At 31.4% G+C, this 20,215-nt stretch overlaps 1 protein-coding gene across 1 annotated transcript in view; it reads left to right on the top strand.

Moving 5' to 3' along the window:
- Window positions 1-20,215, top strand: part of KIF9 (Kinesin-like protein kif9) — a 102,861-nt gene that overhangs the window by 40,318 nt on the left and 42,328 nt on the right. Inside the window, exons 11-12 of the mRNA XM_051211776.1 lie at window positions 4,098-4,470; window positions 10,789-10,886. Of these exons, the coding sequence (XP_051071874.1) occupies window positions 4,098-4,470; window positions 10,789-10,886 (471 nt within the window). The remainder of the gene's footprint in view (window positions 1-4,097; window positions 4,471-10,788; window positions 10,887-20,215) is intronic.

The raw sequence follows: 20,215 nt of genomic DNA, 5'->3' as shown, positions 1-20,215 counted from the left end.
AGTATTCTTGTCATCTTGTAGTTATTCAATCTAAAATTTCAACTTTAAATCCATCACTTTATCTAGATTATTGATTCGTGGTAGACATATATTCAATGGGTATAATATATTACTATTACTATTATTGTTATTGAATATAGTTATTCTTAAATAATTTATGATTTTTAACTAATCGTTATACATCACGCAAACTTAGATAAGTAAACTAATCTACACTTTAAATGAATTATGGAATGTAAACCAAATATTTCAATTATCAATCATATTTAGAAAAAAGGTGGTTTTTTTTTAGAACAAAGCAAAATCTACTTATTTATTTGTAGTAGTTAATGATGGTTTTTGTTTTTATAAGAAAACAGATTTTTTAACTCATTTAATCTCTTTTTACAAAAAGAAAAAGAACAAGTATCTTGTTGATATATATATTACTTAATATTCAAATAAGATTCCAATGATTCACTAAACTCATTCTCTTCAGATAAATTCTAAACTTTAAGGTAAATAATAAAAAGGAATAGAAAAATTGATGTTGAAAGTTTAGTTATGTAACCAGCTTTTTGTATTTAAGCAAGATGCGATACTTGTTTTTTTATACTCTATCATGATAGGTAGCTTAGATAAAGAACACTAAGATAAAAAGGAACAAATATATAATTAGAGAACAAAGTGGAAATTCTGATTGTTCAGAGTTGTGATCATAGTAATAAGTTTTTCCATAACAACTAACATTTGTAGCTTTGTTGTCTTTTAACAACAGAATTATGGGGTTAGAACAGATTAGTTTTAAATATAATATACCTCAAATCAATTTGAATTTTTCTGTATGTATGAAATAATGTCATCTAAAACTACTCACAAACAGACCATTTGTAATCATCCGTAAGCAGTTGATATTTAAGCATTATAGTCATTTCTCCAGATTTTTAAGACCATTTTTAACAAAGTTTCTATAATAGGTGCTTCAATAAGAAATACTTTTCCACTGTTTAAGCGACTGCATAGTAACAACCGCTTTTATGTCCTTAACAGCATTTGTGATCAACATGTTCATAATCGATTTGAAAAAATCTCAACTAGTAGAATAGATTGTGTAATACGATAGTTATGATTGATGGTAAACAATTATATAGCACTTAATAGAATTATTTCAATCATTTTAATTTTTTAATTAACTAGTCATTTGCTATCTTGAACCAGAATGTTTTAATTTCACCTTGATCAAAATTGATTACTACCAATTATGGTTAATAGACCCAAGAATGTTGTATGAAATTTCTGAAGTAGATAATTATAACACTGTTATAATTACGCATTGATGGAATAGTCTTTACATTAATAGTTATCATAAATAAATATTTTTTTCAACATTTATTTACCTTCATAGTTGAAACACTAAACTTTCAGCTATTGGTTCACATATTTGAACTTCATTCTAATTACTACAATTCAACCAAGCTAATAGTATTCTATGACTAAATCATCTACACTTACACTTCATTTATAAACTAGTAATGTACATAAATCAATAATTATGAAATCTACATATGAAATTTTAACTCAAAATGGAAATGTAATACAATAATTCAGTTCAAAGTTTAGTCAATATTTACTGTTTCATTTGTTTTAGAGAACTCCGCCTGGAGTCCCTCCGGGGGCTACTGCCGGTCCCAAGCCCGGATAAAGGAGGAGGGTTGGGCATGGGGTTGGCGTCCTCATCCCGTAGAAAACTAACTCGCCAAAATCGCTAGCCAGAAAAAATTATTCAAACCTTCTAAACTCTGCCCTGGTAGTCAGAAGGTCTTCTTTTAGAAGGACTATGACGCCTCATGATGAAAGCCGAATTCCTTCAGAAGTTACGAGGTCGATGCCCCTTTTGACAACCAGAGCAACCATTTATTTAGGTACATGGAATGTTCGCACAATGTGAGACACCGGGAGAGCCTTCCAAATTGCTGCGGAAATGAGGAGATACAACCTGGAGGTGCTTGGGATCAGTGAAACACATTGGACGCAAGTTGGACAACAACGACTAGCTTCAGGGGAGCTTCTGTTATACTCCGGCCATGAAGAAGAAAATGTCCCGCATACACAAGGAGTTGGATTGATGCGGTCCAAACAAGCACAAAATGCACTTATAGGATGGGAATCTCATGAACCAAGGATCATCAAAGCCTCCTTCAAAACAAAGAAAGAGGGCGTTTCAATGAACGTCATCCAATGCTATGCGTCTACCAACGACTACAATGAAGAAGCTAAAGATCAATTCTATAATAGGCTGCAGTCAATCGTCGAGAAGTGCCCAACAAAGGACCTGACCATACTGATGGGAGATTTCAATGCCAAAGTTGGAACGGACAACACTGGATATGAAGACATCATGGGAGGACACGGACTGGGAGAAAGGAACGAAAATGGTGAGAGATTTGCAAACCTATGTGCCTTCAATAAACTGGTCATAGGCGGCACCATTGTTTTAAAGGTGTTGTAGTGATCATACTCAATAATCATTTCAATTAATTTAGAGTAATTCAATCTTAATGATTGATGATATGGATACGTAAATTTATTCTATCTGATTCTATTGTTTGATTTTCGAGTCTTATTTAATTTACTGATTTTCAAACGTAGAAAAAACACAACCCAATTAAGATCAAAACAATTGAACGAATGTTTTGTTAATATCGTTAATATAGAAGTAATTATGAAAACAAGTTTTGGCTTGTGAATTCAGTATGACCTTTTGATCTTCAGTCCTATATATTGATGTATTGATTTTGAAAAATATTTTGTTTTCTGTTTTATGATTTTCATTTATTCTTTGTTTTGTTTTTCTGATTATTGTGTACGTATGTTTATAACAGGATAATGATAAATTAAGGATAAGAACTTGTTGCTCACTTCTAGATTGAAAGTTTTGAGTTTGTTGATGAGCACCGCTGAAAAATCTTATATCAAGATGAAAAAGCCGTCTAGTGTTTCCTGGTTTACAATGACTGTTTACCTAAAAGCATTTTGTTATGATGAAGTTTTACATTACTGTGGACATAACAAAACACTAAGAATCTAATATCAAAATCACTAGTATTTTCAGTTTGTAACAAATCTATGCTAGTTTCAATTCCGCTGTACACTTGTTTTAAATTATCTCTCCGTGTTTCTCATAGGATAATATTCTGAATTAAAGTGAATACTCTTATTGCTTGGGTAGTACTTTCTGTTGTGAAATTTTTTATTAAACTGTAAAACGCCATTATGCTCCGTAGATTCTATGTTTATTTATTATACAGGGTCATGAGATTCTAAAAATAATAATGTAAGTGCGAAGTAATCAAGATATCCTTAAAACAAAACCTCAGTAGACCTTGTACTTTCCTCTTTGTGTAGTACTCTTTAACTGCTTCAATTTAGTTAACTTGACAGAAATCGGTACACGAATGTACGAAAATAAGACGAATTCCAATAAATCTGTCAATAAAACATACAATGATGAAAAAACGCGAAGGCTTTTATAAAATTCACGTAAGGACCGTTTATTGTCTTCTCAATTTGCCCATTAGTACTGACTAATTGAAAACAGAATATTCAGCTGCAGTTCAACTGGTAGTCGTTATAGTTATATCCTGATAACAAAAGTTGAAACATAATGGTTCAAAGTTAAACCTGTGGGACATTTTCGGTATGAACTACATCAAAAAAATTTGTCCAAAACCACTTAATTTGCTATAGTCCTAAGGATGATAATAATTTATGATGAAAATATTTATCAAACTCTTTCTTGGTCTATAAACCTGTATTCTTTGTGAAATGACTTTGTATTACATATAATTTTTAAAAAAATTCTAAGTTTTAAAGTGTTGCAATGGTCACTAAATGTCTGGACGATGATGTTGGTAAGAACAATAATGAGTTGTTATTAAGTTTTTATTGTTTGATTTTATTGACTTTTAATTATATCCTTTGACAGTTTATCTGACTTTGATAGATTCATCTATGTTTATTAACTAAACCTTATATTGAAGAGTTTTCCAGAGGAAAATATTCAAAAACAAATGAAACATTGATTAGTTTCTAAATTTTGTCTAATTATTTCATTTTAGGTCACTTCAAGTTCAATTAGATGAAACAAAAGGTCAATTAAGTAGACAAAGTGATTATACAGCAAGTCGTTCACCTACAACTGTAGCAGTTTCAACTATATCTAGTAGTTCACGTAGTGGTGGAACTGTTCAAGGTTCAAAAATTGTAAGTAGTAATTCAAATATTAGTACAACAAAACGTCAAACAAATAATTCAGCTAATAATGAAACAAATTTAGGAAAATCTGTACAAAATGTTAATTTTAAAGATAAATCTTTAATAGTTAATCAAGTTGGAGAATTAGATGCTTCATCTGGACGAGGATTTTTACCACCTATTGATCGAAATATTTGTGATAAGTTTTCATTAGTGACAGATGGAGCTGTCTTACAAGTATGTATATACTTTTTGATTAAAAAAACATCTTTCCAATCTTTATATGTTTTTCTAACGTATCTGTTAAGTGTGATTCGATTGAAACACAATAGAATTTCCAAGTGATATAGTAAATATTATTAATTAACTTTTTCGTTTCAAAGAGATTTAATCAAGTCTAAAATTATCGATTAGGTAATGTTTGTGCTAATGATAATGCGGTCACTTGATAACATAACATGACAAGTTATCATATACTGTTAAATCCAACGGTTCACTAATAATGTTCACACAAGTAACGATATGAAAATGGATTTTCATCTGTTGTACAACTGACAAGAAATAAACAAAAAAAAACCCGAACAAGTACTTCAAATCTAATGAGTTCTCATTTATTTGTTTGCTAATTGTAAACTTTGAAGTACATTATATAGTGTTACAACAGGGAAATTATATCAATTAAGTTGATTAAGTAGACAGTAACGGAATCGGATGTCAATCAAATTATGCAGCAAATTGACTAAGGATGGAAAACATTAATCACTGAATCCATGAATTTATTTAAGTAACTTGAAATCCTTGGATTTTGTTCTGTAAGTTGAATGTTATCATGCACTGTTGAGTAGATTGAAGTTATAACGATAAAATTATAAAGTTTTTTTCTGTAACGATGTGGTTTTTAGAAAGTATTATCATTTCAATAAAGCAATAACAATTTGCTTCAAAGTCAGTAATAAGCAAAAGGACGATTTGATCGAAAATCTCTATTAAATTTTCATTATCAAATATCTACTCATCAAACAAATAATTTCAATTTCTGATTATTCCCCTGAAGAAGTTCAGGCTGGACTGAAAAGCGAAACGCGGCTCCTAACTATTTTGAAACTATAAGTATAGAATTCTGGTGATTGTTGAGTTAAAATTGATATTATGAAATTGTTTGTCTAAAAAAGGGTCTTGTAAAATAATCTTGTTTTTAAATGTGATAAAGCTTAGAAAATATTTTATTATTAAGTAGTTGCTAGTGAGGTGAAAATTGTTATTTGAACATTACCTTGTACCTAAAAAAAGTAGAAATTCGAGGAAATCTGTTTTGAACTGCGGGAAGATGTTCAGCAAGATCCTAAATAAATAGCTGCTAACAAAATGAAACTGTTTTCATCCATCTCACATCCTATGGTGAAAAGATTTCATGGGGATTTGATAAAATGTTTAAAACAGTGCTTTAAAGAAGTTTTGGTAAGGCCTGAATGTCTTTCCTAAACCAATCAAAAGTGGGTTATTACTCTTTCGAAGTCATCTCGAAATGTATTTATGAATTCACGAATACCTTTTGAAGTAAAAACAGAGAAAGAACTGAAAGAAAGGTTTTCTGAACGTATTCCTCAAGAGCTCTGTTTGATAGGAAGTCTAGCGCCTACAAGTGTGCTCACTAGACATTTAGCGAATAAGTAAACATAATACAGACAACATAAAGACGTTTAAAGTATTTGACTAGCTGCAAATACCACTATTACTCCAATTTACAGAACCCATCGTCATTAAGCGCTTTCAATCAGACCCTAGTTCATAAAAAGAAAGTGTAATGAACCTCCTATTTCCATGGTAAAATGATAATCTTGTTTTAGCGTTTGTCAGTTACATTATGTGTTCATTAAATTTGATTATCCAAAATCAACAGCTCCACTGATGCTCTATTAACAGTGGTAATTAATTGGCTTAATTACCACTTGTTAACAATTTCTTTATTAATTAAATAACTTCATCGTCAAGATTTAAAATTTAATCAATCCCAAGTGTTATATCAAATATTTTGTTTCCTCTTACTGTTTATATATCGTTTTAAACTCACTTTCACTGATCACAATATACAAAACGTTGTTTATATTAATGTTTATCGTATAACTTTAAACCATTTGAAGTTGATGAGTAACGTTATACCGTTCACGGATACAGTCTAAATATAATCCTACATTTTATAAGCACAATATCAGAAAGTTTGAAGTATAGATGGCTACATGGAAGGATTCTGCTTAAATTCAGTCTTTAATATCAATAATGGAATAATGTAAACCTTTGAATTAAATAATGGTCATCTGTACTAATTTATTTAGTGTATAATATGTTTTCAGCAATAAGTTAGAATCACATTGCGGACACCAACAGTGGTATGCAAGTACATCTAATGGACAAACCCAAACTTCACATCCCAGATCTCAATGTTTACCATCTGTTCTATGAAATTAATTCATTTTGAAAAAAAACTCAAATAGTATTCAGATATTTTCTTTTATCTAGAATATATTATATGATCATCAATTAGTTTGACCAAACTCAGCTAGTATTGAACATTGAACTTACTATTCATTCGTTTTTTAATGCATCTCTGTTAAATTTTCTTACTTTTAATGTGAATTATGTAATTTTTTGAGAACGATAATGTTATCATCATTTCACCTTATTTAAAATTAGTTCAAAATGTATCAAAATTATAGCTAATTAGTAAAAAGTTGTATATGTAAATCATTTAAGATAACGACATTCTAACTTTCAGAATGAGTTTTGTGGAGATTTTTAGAAATTTCAGTGGTTGAAATCATGAGTCAATTGAAGCTAGATCACTATGGGAAACTTGGGGGCACTGAACGGCCGTTTCGTCCTGGTATATGACTCCTCAGCAGTGCGCATACACGATCCCGCACCCCACGGGATTCGAACCCAGGACCTACTGGTTTCGCGCGCGAGCACTTAATCATTAGACCACTGAGCCGGCATCCAATTGACTTATGATTTCAACCAGTGAAAGTTCTAAGAATCTCCACAAAACCCATTATCATAATAATAATCACCTCCTCACTAGTGACTGACTTTAGGAGATACTCCTGGAGTTCTAGTGAGAAGTCGTTAGCAGTGGAGTTCAACTAGGTCAATTGTGAGATATCAACTCACTGTTGGCAATGGTGTACGGTGGCGCAACTTCGTGGATTGGTTGAAGTTAGACATTAACACCATTAGATGCCGGCTCTGTGGTCTAATGGTTAAGTGCTCGCACGCGAGACCAGTAGGTCCTGGGTTCAAATCCCGTGGGGTGCGAGATCGTGTATGCGCACTGCTGAGGAGTCATACACCAGGACGAAACGGCCGTTCAGTGCCCCCAAGTTTCCCATAGTGATCTAGCTTCAATTGACTCATGATTTCAACCAGTGACATTCTAACTTGTTTCTATGCAATCTCATAGGTATACAGAATCAGTCTGATTAACTAAAACATATTTAATAATCTAAATATTATCACAGATCTTCAAGTGAATTCTTTTTTTCTTTTGAATAGTTGTGATATCTGTATATATTTAAATTATGAATTGATAAATAAATTAACTTTGTTTTATTCTTATGTTAATTATTCCTTATTATTGATTAGAAATTTTCTCTATCCCTATTTCATATTCGTTGGATATAAAATCTCTTTAGTTTATGTTTTTTTAAGTGTTTAATTATTGAACTATAATCAATGCTAAAAATATCTTTTTAAATAAATCTACAGAGACTAAAAATTGATAAGTTATAAATAGGACAAAACATTCTCCTTTGGTTCCATAGTTAGTCATAATTCAACTTTACTAAAAACTTTAAAACACTTACTGTGAATTATCTCATAGATTTAATTATTGAATATAAAAAAGTGGAAATCATATTAGAGACAAGTTAATGTATGTTAACATTGATTTGTAACATGTACGTAGTCCAGTCTTATAATAATCAAGAAAAATTAAATCGTCAACTTCATATTAAAATTGCTACAATATCCATAATTCCTCATTCTGATCATAATTATTATATGCTCACTAATGACTGGTTTCAAGATGGATTTCCTAGAGTTCTAGTGAGAAGTTCTGATCAGTATAGTTCAATCCATGTCGGGTAAAGATAAGTATTTATCTCAGACAATGGATGAATGATTGCGCAGCTATTCATGGATCGATTAAGGTTAGACATTGATACCGTTGGATGCCGGTTCAGTGATCTGGAGGTTTAGGTGTTTGCACGCTAGACCGAATGTCTCGGGTTTAAATCATACATGCGGGGTTGTGAACGCGCACTGATGAGGAGTTCCATACTAGGACGGAACGGCCGTTCAGTGTTTCCAGGTTTTCAATGGTGGTCTAGCTTACATCGACTCATGTATTCAACTATTAAAATTACTACAATCTCCGCAAACCCCATTCTGATAAAAAATAAAACCATCGGATTCACATAATTATTCATCGTTTTGAAATTGTTAATTATAACCATCTAGATAGCTTGCTGTATAACCATTCATTTTTGTTAATAAAGTTTACTTTAATCCAGATATTGAATGAAATATACAATAAACTTACAATGTTTTTTTTATTTAAACAATGATAAGGTTACATGTAACCGTCAATTTTTAATTTTACCACCAACTTTCATGTATCGTTTTCATGCACACAACAATCATCAATCTTTTACTTAACTGATCGCAGAAATTCTTACAATCTACTGGTAATAAAAAATATATATATATAGTGTTTTAAATTTAAAAACGTTTTCGGTAGATAAATCATATCTTATCGTGTTTATCTGAAACAGACTATATTGATGGATCATCAGAATTGAGGTTGAAAAAACAACAGTATGTTACAATGATCCTTTCTGTTATATTGGTCACGTTTACTAGTACATACACATACAACCGATAGTTTTACATTTGAAGGTCATGTTTCGTAAATTTGGCACAGATAACAGTAATAAAGGATAATTCTTCTGAATTAGAAATAGTCTGACACTGACTTGAAAATATCTATTATATCACCTCTTATGAGTCAAAAATTGTGATCAACTAAACAAAGATTGATTAGTATAGAAAAATTTCTTCAATGCTTCCGATAAATAACACTGAACATTTCAGAAATGTGAAATATTAAAACACACTGATATTCGTCTGTTAAACATTTGATAAAATTTAATTAGATAACTGATTTTAAGATAAATTCGTGAAGTTTTAGTGAGAGGTTGTGACTAATACAACTCAGTATCATCTTTAATAATGTAGTTTTTCATCTCTGATGCTTAATTACCATTACGTTATAAAACAAATCAGGTGCAGATTATTGCATTTATATTCAAAGGCCTAAAGGTTATACATTCATCACAAGACTTGAATATTTGGGTTTCGATCTTGTACCTGGTCATGATTATACACTTCTAAAGAGTCCCACAAAAGAACAGTACAGTTATTTAGCGGATACGTCGGATGGATTAAGAGAGGTTAAATTTCGTTGAAAAATCAAAAAGATCGTATGCTGTGATAGGTAAGAAATACCATCGTAAAAAATGTATTGCTAGTTATTCATCTGACCGAGATCAAGAGTTACATATCCCTGTCTGAGATACACATATGTGTGTATACATGAGTTATGTACATTTGAATTCTGTTTAAAGATTAAAGTTCCCTATTCACACTTCTTCTCACATAGTTGATTAGATCAAACAGTTAGAATCATATTGTGTAATTCAATCCAACTGGTAGATCAGCGCTCCACAATTTTCACTAGTACCTCCTGTCATGTCATCCCATGTAATTCTATATAATAAGACCACATATAAAGATATGGAAATTTTTAGTATGAAAACCAATGAAATTTTCTGAATCAACAACTAACTTGTATATATGCATTTTAATTCTAAAGTTTATGCTGAGTTAATATATAGTCCTCAATTTTATTTTTAACATAACATGTTTATTATTATGTAGTAAAATAGTTAGATGAATAAGTGACATACAATAAATACTGGATGAAATTTTTATCAATTTCATAGATTACATTATTGATTGATTTTAGTTTAAGAATCAGTGAAAGCACTTGACAGCTCTTTTTTGTTATAACATGCAACTTCTCAATAATATGTATACACAATTTCTTTTGGGAATCGAACATGGGATCTTTAGATTTCAAAATGAGCACATAATTTCTAAATCAATGAGACAATATCCATTGATTTACATATTTAATTTCAATTACTTCTTGATAATTCCTTATTCGACTAGTTAAAATCATGAGTTAATTGAAGCTAGACCACTATAGAAAACCTGGAAACAGTGGACGGCCGTTTCATCGTAGAATAGGACTCCTCAGCAGTGCACAGTCACGATCACGCCCTCCGCCAGATTCGAACCTAGAACCTATCAGTCTCGCACGCGAGCGCTTAATCATTAGACCACTGTGTCAGCATCCTTAATTTAACTAAAACGAATATAGAATTAGATAAGTTTCCCTTAAAATTAGTATCTTTGTTTTCTATTTGGTATCTAAAGGCTAAACGGAGAGAACAGAAACAGTCTGTAGAAAATGATAAAATTGAAAATCTGATAACAAATGAATCAATGAAAATAGAAAATTCTAACTTATCAAGGTCAGTAACATTAATTACTATAAGACAACCATGTTTATTTTTGATATGTTTAGTTAGTTCGTTTATGAAAACTTTCACTTTATGTGTATTTAGAGAGCAATACGTAAATTAGGATCATTTTTTCATATAAAGTCATTCATATTGGAGTGCCTTCATGTTATATATATATACGGCCATAAAACTATCTTTCCCCATTGTTCCAATGTAGTAGTGAAGTTGAATTTCACCATTTTTGTTTCAGTTTTTTATACGTTATATTATAGAATAATTCTAAATGGAGGATTCAAGTGATATTGTGGTTCTTTTATCTTGAGAACGACTTTTTTACGTCTAGCATACAAATGACTTGTCAGACAATCTATCTAAATTCTACTTGGTCGGTTAGCGATTGCTTTGTGTTAGTACGGCATCGACTAAATGTCTTTAAAATATCATTTTTTTCTTCAAGACGGCCCAGACAATGAAGCTACATTCATACATTTTAGTAAACCTTCGAAAATATTGAAGACATTTGCATAGTTATGTAGCTACGTGGTTGACAGTGTTGACTTGACGGGTTAACTGCTTATTTCATTATAAATTGTAACTAGATCCATTGCACAGTAAGTTTAGCTATAGATAATTCTGTGTAGAACGCGTTATTAGGACCATCTATCCTTTTTGTCAATAAAATCTAACCTTCAGTAGCTGAGAATGTTTGACAAGTTGTTTAGATTATTGTCTTTGAAAGATTACCCACATTTGGTTATAATGCAGTTCAAGTAATATTGTGGTCAGGTGGTGTGTGATCGAGTACACTAACAATCATTTAATTAACATCACTATCTTAAAACTACAACTTTTTTGGTGTGATATATTTTCCGAATTTCGACTTAGTCGCTTCCATATTGAAAATTATTTGAGACGATGGGATTAGATGAAAGAAGCAGAAAGGTGATCAGCATATAATATGGGCTGTAAAATGAAATCTTTACGGAAATCCCAACTTATGATTTATTACGAATCTTTAATCCTAATGTATTTTTAAATCAGTGATTTATGACTATATAAGAAATAACCACGAATGACTAATGAAATCGATCGTGCTATAGTTTGTTGATCACACTTTATTCAGGTGAGATGAACTATTTGAACTAAAGAAAACATTACTTTTTATCATTTTCTCATTTGAAATCTATTGTGAATATATTCTGATTTCTTTACATTTCTTCATAATTATATCAATTTATCTCGTTCATTTTAGGATCCTTTTGTACCGAACTTTATATGATATAGATCTAAACTGAATAATAAGTATCATTTTACATATATAGTAATAGCAAAAATAGATAGAATAAACTCATACACAGTAATAGTAGAAATCATAAATTTCCTACAAGATAAGTGAAAATCATTTTGAGCTTATCCTTATTCTAACAAAATGTACATGATATAAGTTCATCAATAAACTGGAATTTCAAATGGTCAGAATTGCTTGGATAGCTAACTAACATTATTATTATTATCAACATTACACTTACTACATGTTATATAATAGTGTCATTAGTATATTCATTACATATAAAAATAGATAAAAATAATCGGAATAGAGAATATTAAAAATGTTATTCAATATACCTTTTTTCTTCTGAGTAAATGATGATTGTACAAACTAGGATCAAGAACATTGATCAATTATTCTTGGATATTATTTAGTTGTGTTTTTCTATCACTATTCGAATTATTTAGATTGTTAGGATGAACTGATACTCACAATTATTTTCATTTCTATAGTTAAGATTTTTTAACAAGTTAGAAACGACCGATAGTTCTAACTATACTCGAGAATAGGATGGGACCGATATCTCTCATCCAATTGTTAAGTCAGTATATCATAGTGCCCAATAATCTGCAATTAATCGTTTTTATGGTTAAAACACTACAATCCATAGCTTCATATAGTAAAGGTCTCAAAATCTTATCATTATTAACAGTTAAATTAAAACACAATTAAACGTAAGAAGTAAACCAGTGTGAAAAGTACTTTCTCTTTAAAAATTTGAAATTCACCTGCTCAAAATAACGTACAACAATATCATTCATTTATTGATTAATTAAATTAAACTGGTTACCACCATATTTGTATAGGTGTTGAATGGTGTAAATATTTTTTGATTATTAAAACAAAGCACTACAATTTCTACGATGATCAAATATATTTCGCAGCAACATGAAAAAAAGATTTGAATAAAAAATGAACAGAAAGTTGAAACAAGCATCAATATGACACACATTATCACTTATATTAATCTATTGTATAATAAATATTTTTACTTATGATTTAAATATTGACTGAACTAAAAGTAACTCTGCAAGTTTACAGGCTTTGAATGATGAAGATGGAAATGGAAATGGCAACAACAATAGTGTATATCTACAACTACTACAAACTTTACATACATCGATTACCTGATTAACGTAATTTATGTTGACGTCAAATAACAATGCTTACCATACATTCTTTTGTATAATGCATATTGAAACTAAGTAATGACAATAAAATATTTCTGGATCATATAGTGAAACTTACTTGGATGATTTTCGTCGACATATATCTTTACATTTTGTTGCCATTGGACTGAAATTTTACATAAATAGTTAATTAAAACTATGATCTGCAAGATCGATAAAGTTCTATGTAAGATAATCATTATCGTTCTTTATAGTGCACTAAATAAAGTTACTATCAAGAGGTTAGACAATGCATTTCCTTGGGCTTAAAATTATTACTTACTGGAAATAAACAACTATCTGCTTGGTGCTACAGTAGGCAGTGCTCTGTATATGTTAATTGGGCTAATATTTTAGTAATGATTGCTTTACGTATCGTTTGCCTTGAGTTGACTTACCTGATCTATGTACTTTAGTATAGTTCACACTACTAAAAAATCACTAATTTTAACTATACTCCTTAATTTTGTTAAAAAGATTAGTCGTTTCAACTTACCTATTTTACCACGGTGAATAGTGTTGGAGACGGATGGAAGAAAGTTAGGTGTTTCAAGACCAAATGTGGTATCAGTCCTTGAAGTCATTAACTTCTCGTTTGAGCCATGTTGGTGGATGCAGACTTCTCGGTTGGGGTCCGCATCATTATCATAATCAATGGTTTGAGACTGTTTGTGACATGGCCCAGGATCGATCATAATGGCATAGGTGTATACACTCTTTATCTTCACTTAAACTATGAGATTAAAATTGCTTTATATCTTTCTTGCTACGAACTAATCTTCCTACCTTGATTATTTCCTTCTATTCAATCTATAGATTACCATCATTGAAGTAGCTACTTCTATGCATTTGTTGGTCTTGTTGTGCTAATGAGGTGTGACAACTTAAACCGATGCATATATGTGCCTGGTCCTTTGTTATAGCCTATTGATTGACTGACTGACCTATTTGACCATTATAACCATCCAATTTGAACACCACGTTATTTGAAGAGAATAGTTCTTTTTATGAAAATTATTTACAATTTCACTCAATCTGAAGTTAGTGGAATTACAAGGGAAAAGTTAAGAATAGATAACACCATGTACTATTTGTTTTTCTATTGATTACAGTCCTTTTTATTCGAATAAAATACAAATGAACATTGATTTTAATAGAAACCATATATATATCTGTTTTACTTTTTAATAAAATACTCTGAGGCTTCATCTTAAAAGATTATAGGTGATAACTGTAGAATCATCATACACATAAAAACTAAATTTTAAATTTCGATAATGCAATGAGAAGACGAAGTTTATCAGAATTATGTGGTATATTAGCGCAATACATTTCTAACAATCTGATCACATATATATTTGTTAAGAACATTTATACATGAAAATTGAAAGGTCAACTAGACAGGTTAAGGGTAAGTCATAACAAAGGGGAAAAAATATTAAAGTACACAAAAACAAATGTCAGGAGGGGTTTTGTGGAGATTTTAGAAGTTTCACTGATTGAAATCATGAGTCAATTGAAGCTAGACCACCCCTTCTGATAATAATCATCTACTCACTAGTGACTGACTTCAAGAGGCATTTCTTGGAGTTCTAGTGAGAAGTCGTTACCAGTGGAGTCCAACTAGGTCAGTTGTGAGATATCAACTCACTGAAGACAATGGTGTACGGTGGCGCAACTTCGTGGATTGGTTGTAGTTAAACATTAACACCGTGGAATACCGGCTCAGCGGTCTAATGGTTAAACGTTCGCGCGCGGAACCAGTAGTTCCTGGGTTCGAATCCCGTGGGGTGCGGGATCGTGTGTGCGCACTGCTGAGGAGTCCCATACTAGAACGAAACGGCCGTTCAGTGCTTTCACGTTTTCCATGGTGGTTTAGCTTCAATTGACTCATTATTTTAATCAGTGAAAAACAAATAAGATTATCACTTTGGATAACAAGTCAATATTACCAGGGTAGGTTAAGTGTAAGGACAAATTGTTTTTGAACGCATAAAGGGGGTTTTAATTTCCATATAGCCAAGGCTTCAATAAACCTTAGTATTGCACAAATATATCACATAATTCTGATAAGCTTTGTCTTTTCATTGCATTATCGAAATTTATCAAAGGGACTCATTGTTTTAAATGTTAAATATTCTTTGAATGTACAAAATTCTTGCATATATCCATTACACACTTTAGTATCTGTGACTTAGGCTCTTACATATCACACAACTACAAAATAAGTATTGAATAAAAACAGACAGGAAATAAATAAAACAATGTTTTTGTATACTTCATCAAATTATGTCATAGCCGTGTGTTTTTTTTTCTCAAATATCTTTATCAATTTTATCTATCTACATGTGAGTGGAATTTTTGTGTATAATGTGAACAGATATTACTGTCGAATTGATAGTTGCTTTTCTCATTTGTTCTTTTTTTTCTTCTCTCTTTCAAGATTTTATTTTTATTTTTACTATAAGTTGAATCATAATGACAGCAGGTAAACGGAAATACATTTCTGTTAAGAAGAACTTATTTCGTAAGGATAATAATAAAAATTCGACCTATGTACAAGTTAATTCCAAAGAATTAGGTTAACTATTGTTGCTATAGATGAAAGATAATTAATTGTTTGTTTGTTTGTTTTTCTCCATGTTACTAATAATATGTTTATTACAATTAATTAATGTCTATTTGACTTTATATGTGATTTTATCTACCTTATGTATTTTAATTTTATAATCCCTGGGTCCTGGGTTCGAATCTCTCGAGGGGCGGGATCGTGGATGCGCACTGCTGAGGAATCCCATATAAGAACGAAACGGCCGTCCAGTGCTCCCAGGTTTTCCATGGTGGTCTAGCGTCAATTTATTCATAATTTCAACTAGGAAAATTTCTAAAATCTCCACAAAACCCCTTCTGATAATTACATTTCAGTTAATTTGGAAGTCTATGAATTATTTAAGATTGTATTTTAAGTAACTAATTGGTTAGAAATGTTTTTCACAACTTCCTAGAGCTTAGATTTTATAGTACATGGGAATATTTTGCAGTAAGGAATAGAGAAAAACCTTATAGAATTAAAACTTTCCGTAGTATCTTAACCTAATTGATTAATTATCATTTTTAGATGAGTTGTCAATATGGTGTTCAGGTTGCGTTTGAATATTAAAACTTATGATTGTGCCAAAGAATGACAATAAGAAGTAGTATACTACTTTCTTCAAATTGAAGACAGTTATAACCGAAAAATGCCATCTCCTCTACTGCTTCATGGCTTCCTGTTAAATGGTTTCAACAACTCAAAACTAAATATTCTGCGCACGATAACAAGAAATTTAAACTAGCTGCTGTATTGTACCTTTATCGATGGTATTCGGCAAGTGTTAAATAAATATACTACTGGTTACTACTAAGTGGTCGAGTAGAGCTGCTACTGACTTTTATGTACTTTAATGATAAAAATCAGTACTCAAGTTTTTGGCTGTAGGTAAAAGTTTAATTTCCTTATAGTCACCACTTTCGAATTCCTCAATTATGTGTGTATAATTCAGGTTACTTCTAACATTATTATCATTTCCATTACGAACAGATATTTACTTTAAAAAAATTTGTGAAAACAAAGATACTCTAGTATTTTCAGTAAATCAAGTCAGAATTGCGTTAGTAGTAAGACGTCGATTGAAATAGATAAAAATCACACTGTATTATAATTTGAAATACTAATCAATGTATTTCGAGATCTATTTACAAGTTCACTAACAGTGTGATTGAGATAAGTTCATAAGAATAGATTACCTGGTTTGAGTTTGCGCGATTGTCGGATTGGTGTTTGAAGTTATTGTGTTACATGGCTCAAACTTGATCTCATGGGTGTGAATCCACCCATTATTTATCTCCCTTGCCATCTTGAGTTCTCAGATTATCTAACATTTTTCATATCATGAATTAATTTTTACTTCTTGAATCATATTGTCTATGCCTAATATATTCCCTTACTAATTACACTGTTACTACTGTTACTACCATAGGATGTGTCTTGATATTATCCTCTTCCTATGGCAACTTCAGCCGATGTACATGTCTCAGATCATTCAATGCACAATATTATTGAAAAGTACATGATGTATTCAATCCACATCTATTTTGTTATCACTTACGAAATAGCTTACTAGAGCTACACCCCCTAACAAATCCACCCTAAATTTATGCTATTATTCATGATGTCAAGTCCATTGGGTTATCCTAGCCTCTGGATAGATCAATCTATCCATTCTTCTTAATCCATGTTTTGACCTTGTCACTTATTCATTTGTGAATCCTGACTGTTTTTTATATGAGCGTATATGTGTACAATTCTAATCCTATTCATCACATGTCTGTAACTTATTTTTGTTCTACCATAAATATCAATTCACGATTGGCTAAATTGAGATGGCTCAATCGCCCTCTCTATTGAGCGTAACTTCGCTTCTCCGATCGTTTGACTGGATCAACGATTGTATGAAATACACGTATTTGAAATTCATTCTCTTATTTGACTTATTTAATTTCATTATTCACCAACGTGATTTAAGTTGGAGTTTATATATGAAGATTGGCGACGTGGATATTTCAATAAAAATGCAGTTAGATTAAGGGACAATAAGATGGTCCTAATAACTCACAGACGAAACCGTCGACAATGTCTAGATTATAAATTGTTTTCATGATTTAATGATTTTTTAAAATGCTATTAAGAAGAATAGTTATTTTCATTCTTTAGTAGGAATCATGTTATCAAATAGATCATTTTATCCACTTTATTACTTGCATGTTATTTGAATTGAACATTTTGTTGGTTTGTTCCTTTTTTAACAAAGTAAACAATCTTGAATAAATAAATTTCCAGTATGTGGTTGTATAGATTGTTAAATTTCATTGAAATCATGAACCGATCTTAGTTGGAGCACCACTGAGAACCTGGAAGCATTACATTATTATTATTAATGACTTAATTTAAAATCATACTTTTAGTACAAAGAATTTCAATAAGTTTCCTCTTCTTATTTCTTGATGGACCCTGACGATAAATATTAAGTGATCCTCTATCAGATGTTAATAGTTCAGGAATCGACATCTCAATAATGTTCATTCTTTTCAATGCACAGTGCCAGCCACCACAACGTCTCTGATTGTACGTTCTTGTAACCTGTAGAGAGAAAGGTGGTACGCTTTTTGTAAATTCGCCTGAGTAGGTTATGTGATTAATAGACATAATGTGTGACAACAAACAAAAACATATAACTTATTGAGATATGTTAATTTCAGGAACAGGTAGCCCAGATACTCAAGCAGGCTGCTTGACAACGATCGTTGTGTCCTAGTATGCGACTTCGCGGTACCGCACATCCACGACTCCGTACGCAGAATTCAAATACAAGAACTATCTGACGCGTGAACTCTTAACCTCTAGATTAATGGGCCGGCATACATCGATGTTAATATATGACTTCAATCAATCCACAACATAGCGCGACCATATTCCATTGTAATGGGTTGATAACTGCTTTACTGGTCACGGCTTCTCACTCAAACTTCGGAAATTTCCTCTCGAAGCTAGGTACTAGTGAGCCTATGGTAATTTTTAATATGAGGTTGTTGAGTTTTACTGAAGACAAGAGAAGACGGTCGTGCTATGTTGTGGATTGACATTAACATCGTTGGATGTTGACCCAGTTGTTTAGATGTTAGGAGTTCAAGCGTGAGATTGGAGTTCTTGTGTTTGAATCCTGCAAAGGGAGTCAAGGATATGCAGTGCTGAGAAGTCCGTACTACGATGAAACGACTGTTCAATGCATCCAGTTCTTTCAATGATACTCTAATTTGGATCACTTCATGATTTCAATGAAAGAAAATAAATTATTGTTTTTGAATAACTTTCGGCGAGACTATATTTTATGGACGATATTTGAACGAATTTTTAAGTGACCTTGAAACTATTAGCCAAACAGAATTACAGCGGATATTCTTCTTTTACATGATTGAAAAACTTGTTAAGGTTAGATAAAGGTTCAGATGTCCTGGAATCATAGTGCATAGGGTTAGGGTTAGGGTGCACAAACCCAAGTCTATGGAGGCATTTGTACGCTTTCCAATCATCGGTATATATCGTACTGCCAGGCTGCACGTACTCCAATTTGCAACAATTATCATGATTTGCCTTAGTCTGAGTCGTGATCGAGAGAAGAAACTGCCAGTTCGAGCAGATTTTTTCCTCCAATATATAGAACAATAAAACACAATCTCGTCACCGTAGTCTGCACATCGTACTGCAGTCATTTGATTGCCGCAGTCACAGATACAGGAACTTCTTAATAGTCCCATCTGTTGTAGTTGCTCAACAATCATCTCTTCTCTAAAATCTGCTGTAAAACGATCGTATGTGAGCATCACGTATTGAACTTAGCTCCGTGACCTTGAAATTCCTCAATCGCTTCTGATTGGCTCGTCCATAAATTAAAGTCTCACCTAACTTTCTAGTGGAATACTTATTTATGTGCTTATGTTAATCAATTTTCCTTTGGATTGTAATCAACTAAACAGTTTATTTTTGAAATCAAATGTTTATTTAATGAATATTCACATGATAGTTAAATATTTTTCTTAAACTATTTTGAATCGGACCCTAATTCATATCATCATGTTTTACTGACATATTAAAAAAAACAAATTTATTTATATTTGTTTACTATGTATGGTAACATAGTAACCTTAAGTAGTAAATGTATATTTTACGGATCGAACGTATTCGGTTAGACACAATTTGCACAAATTTTGTAATAATTTTCTTTCTTCCTGTACTATGTTCT

This window comes from Schistosoma haematobium, chromosome ZW, assembly GCF_000699445.3.
Source record: "Schistosoma haematobium chromosome ZW, whole genome shotgun sequence".
Classification (NCBI taxonomy): Eukaryota; Metazoa; Platyhelminthes; class Trematoda; order Strigeidida; family Schistosomatidae; genus Schistosoma; species Schistosoma haematobium.
This window is presented reverse-complemented; position numbering and strand designations above follow the sequence as displayed.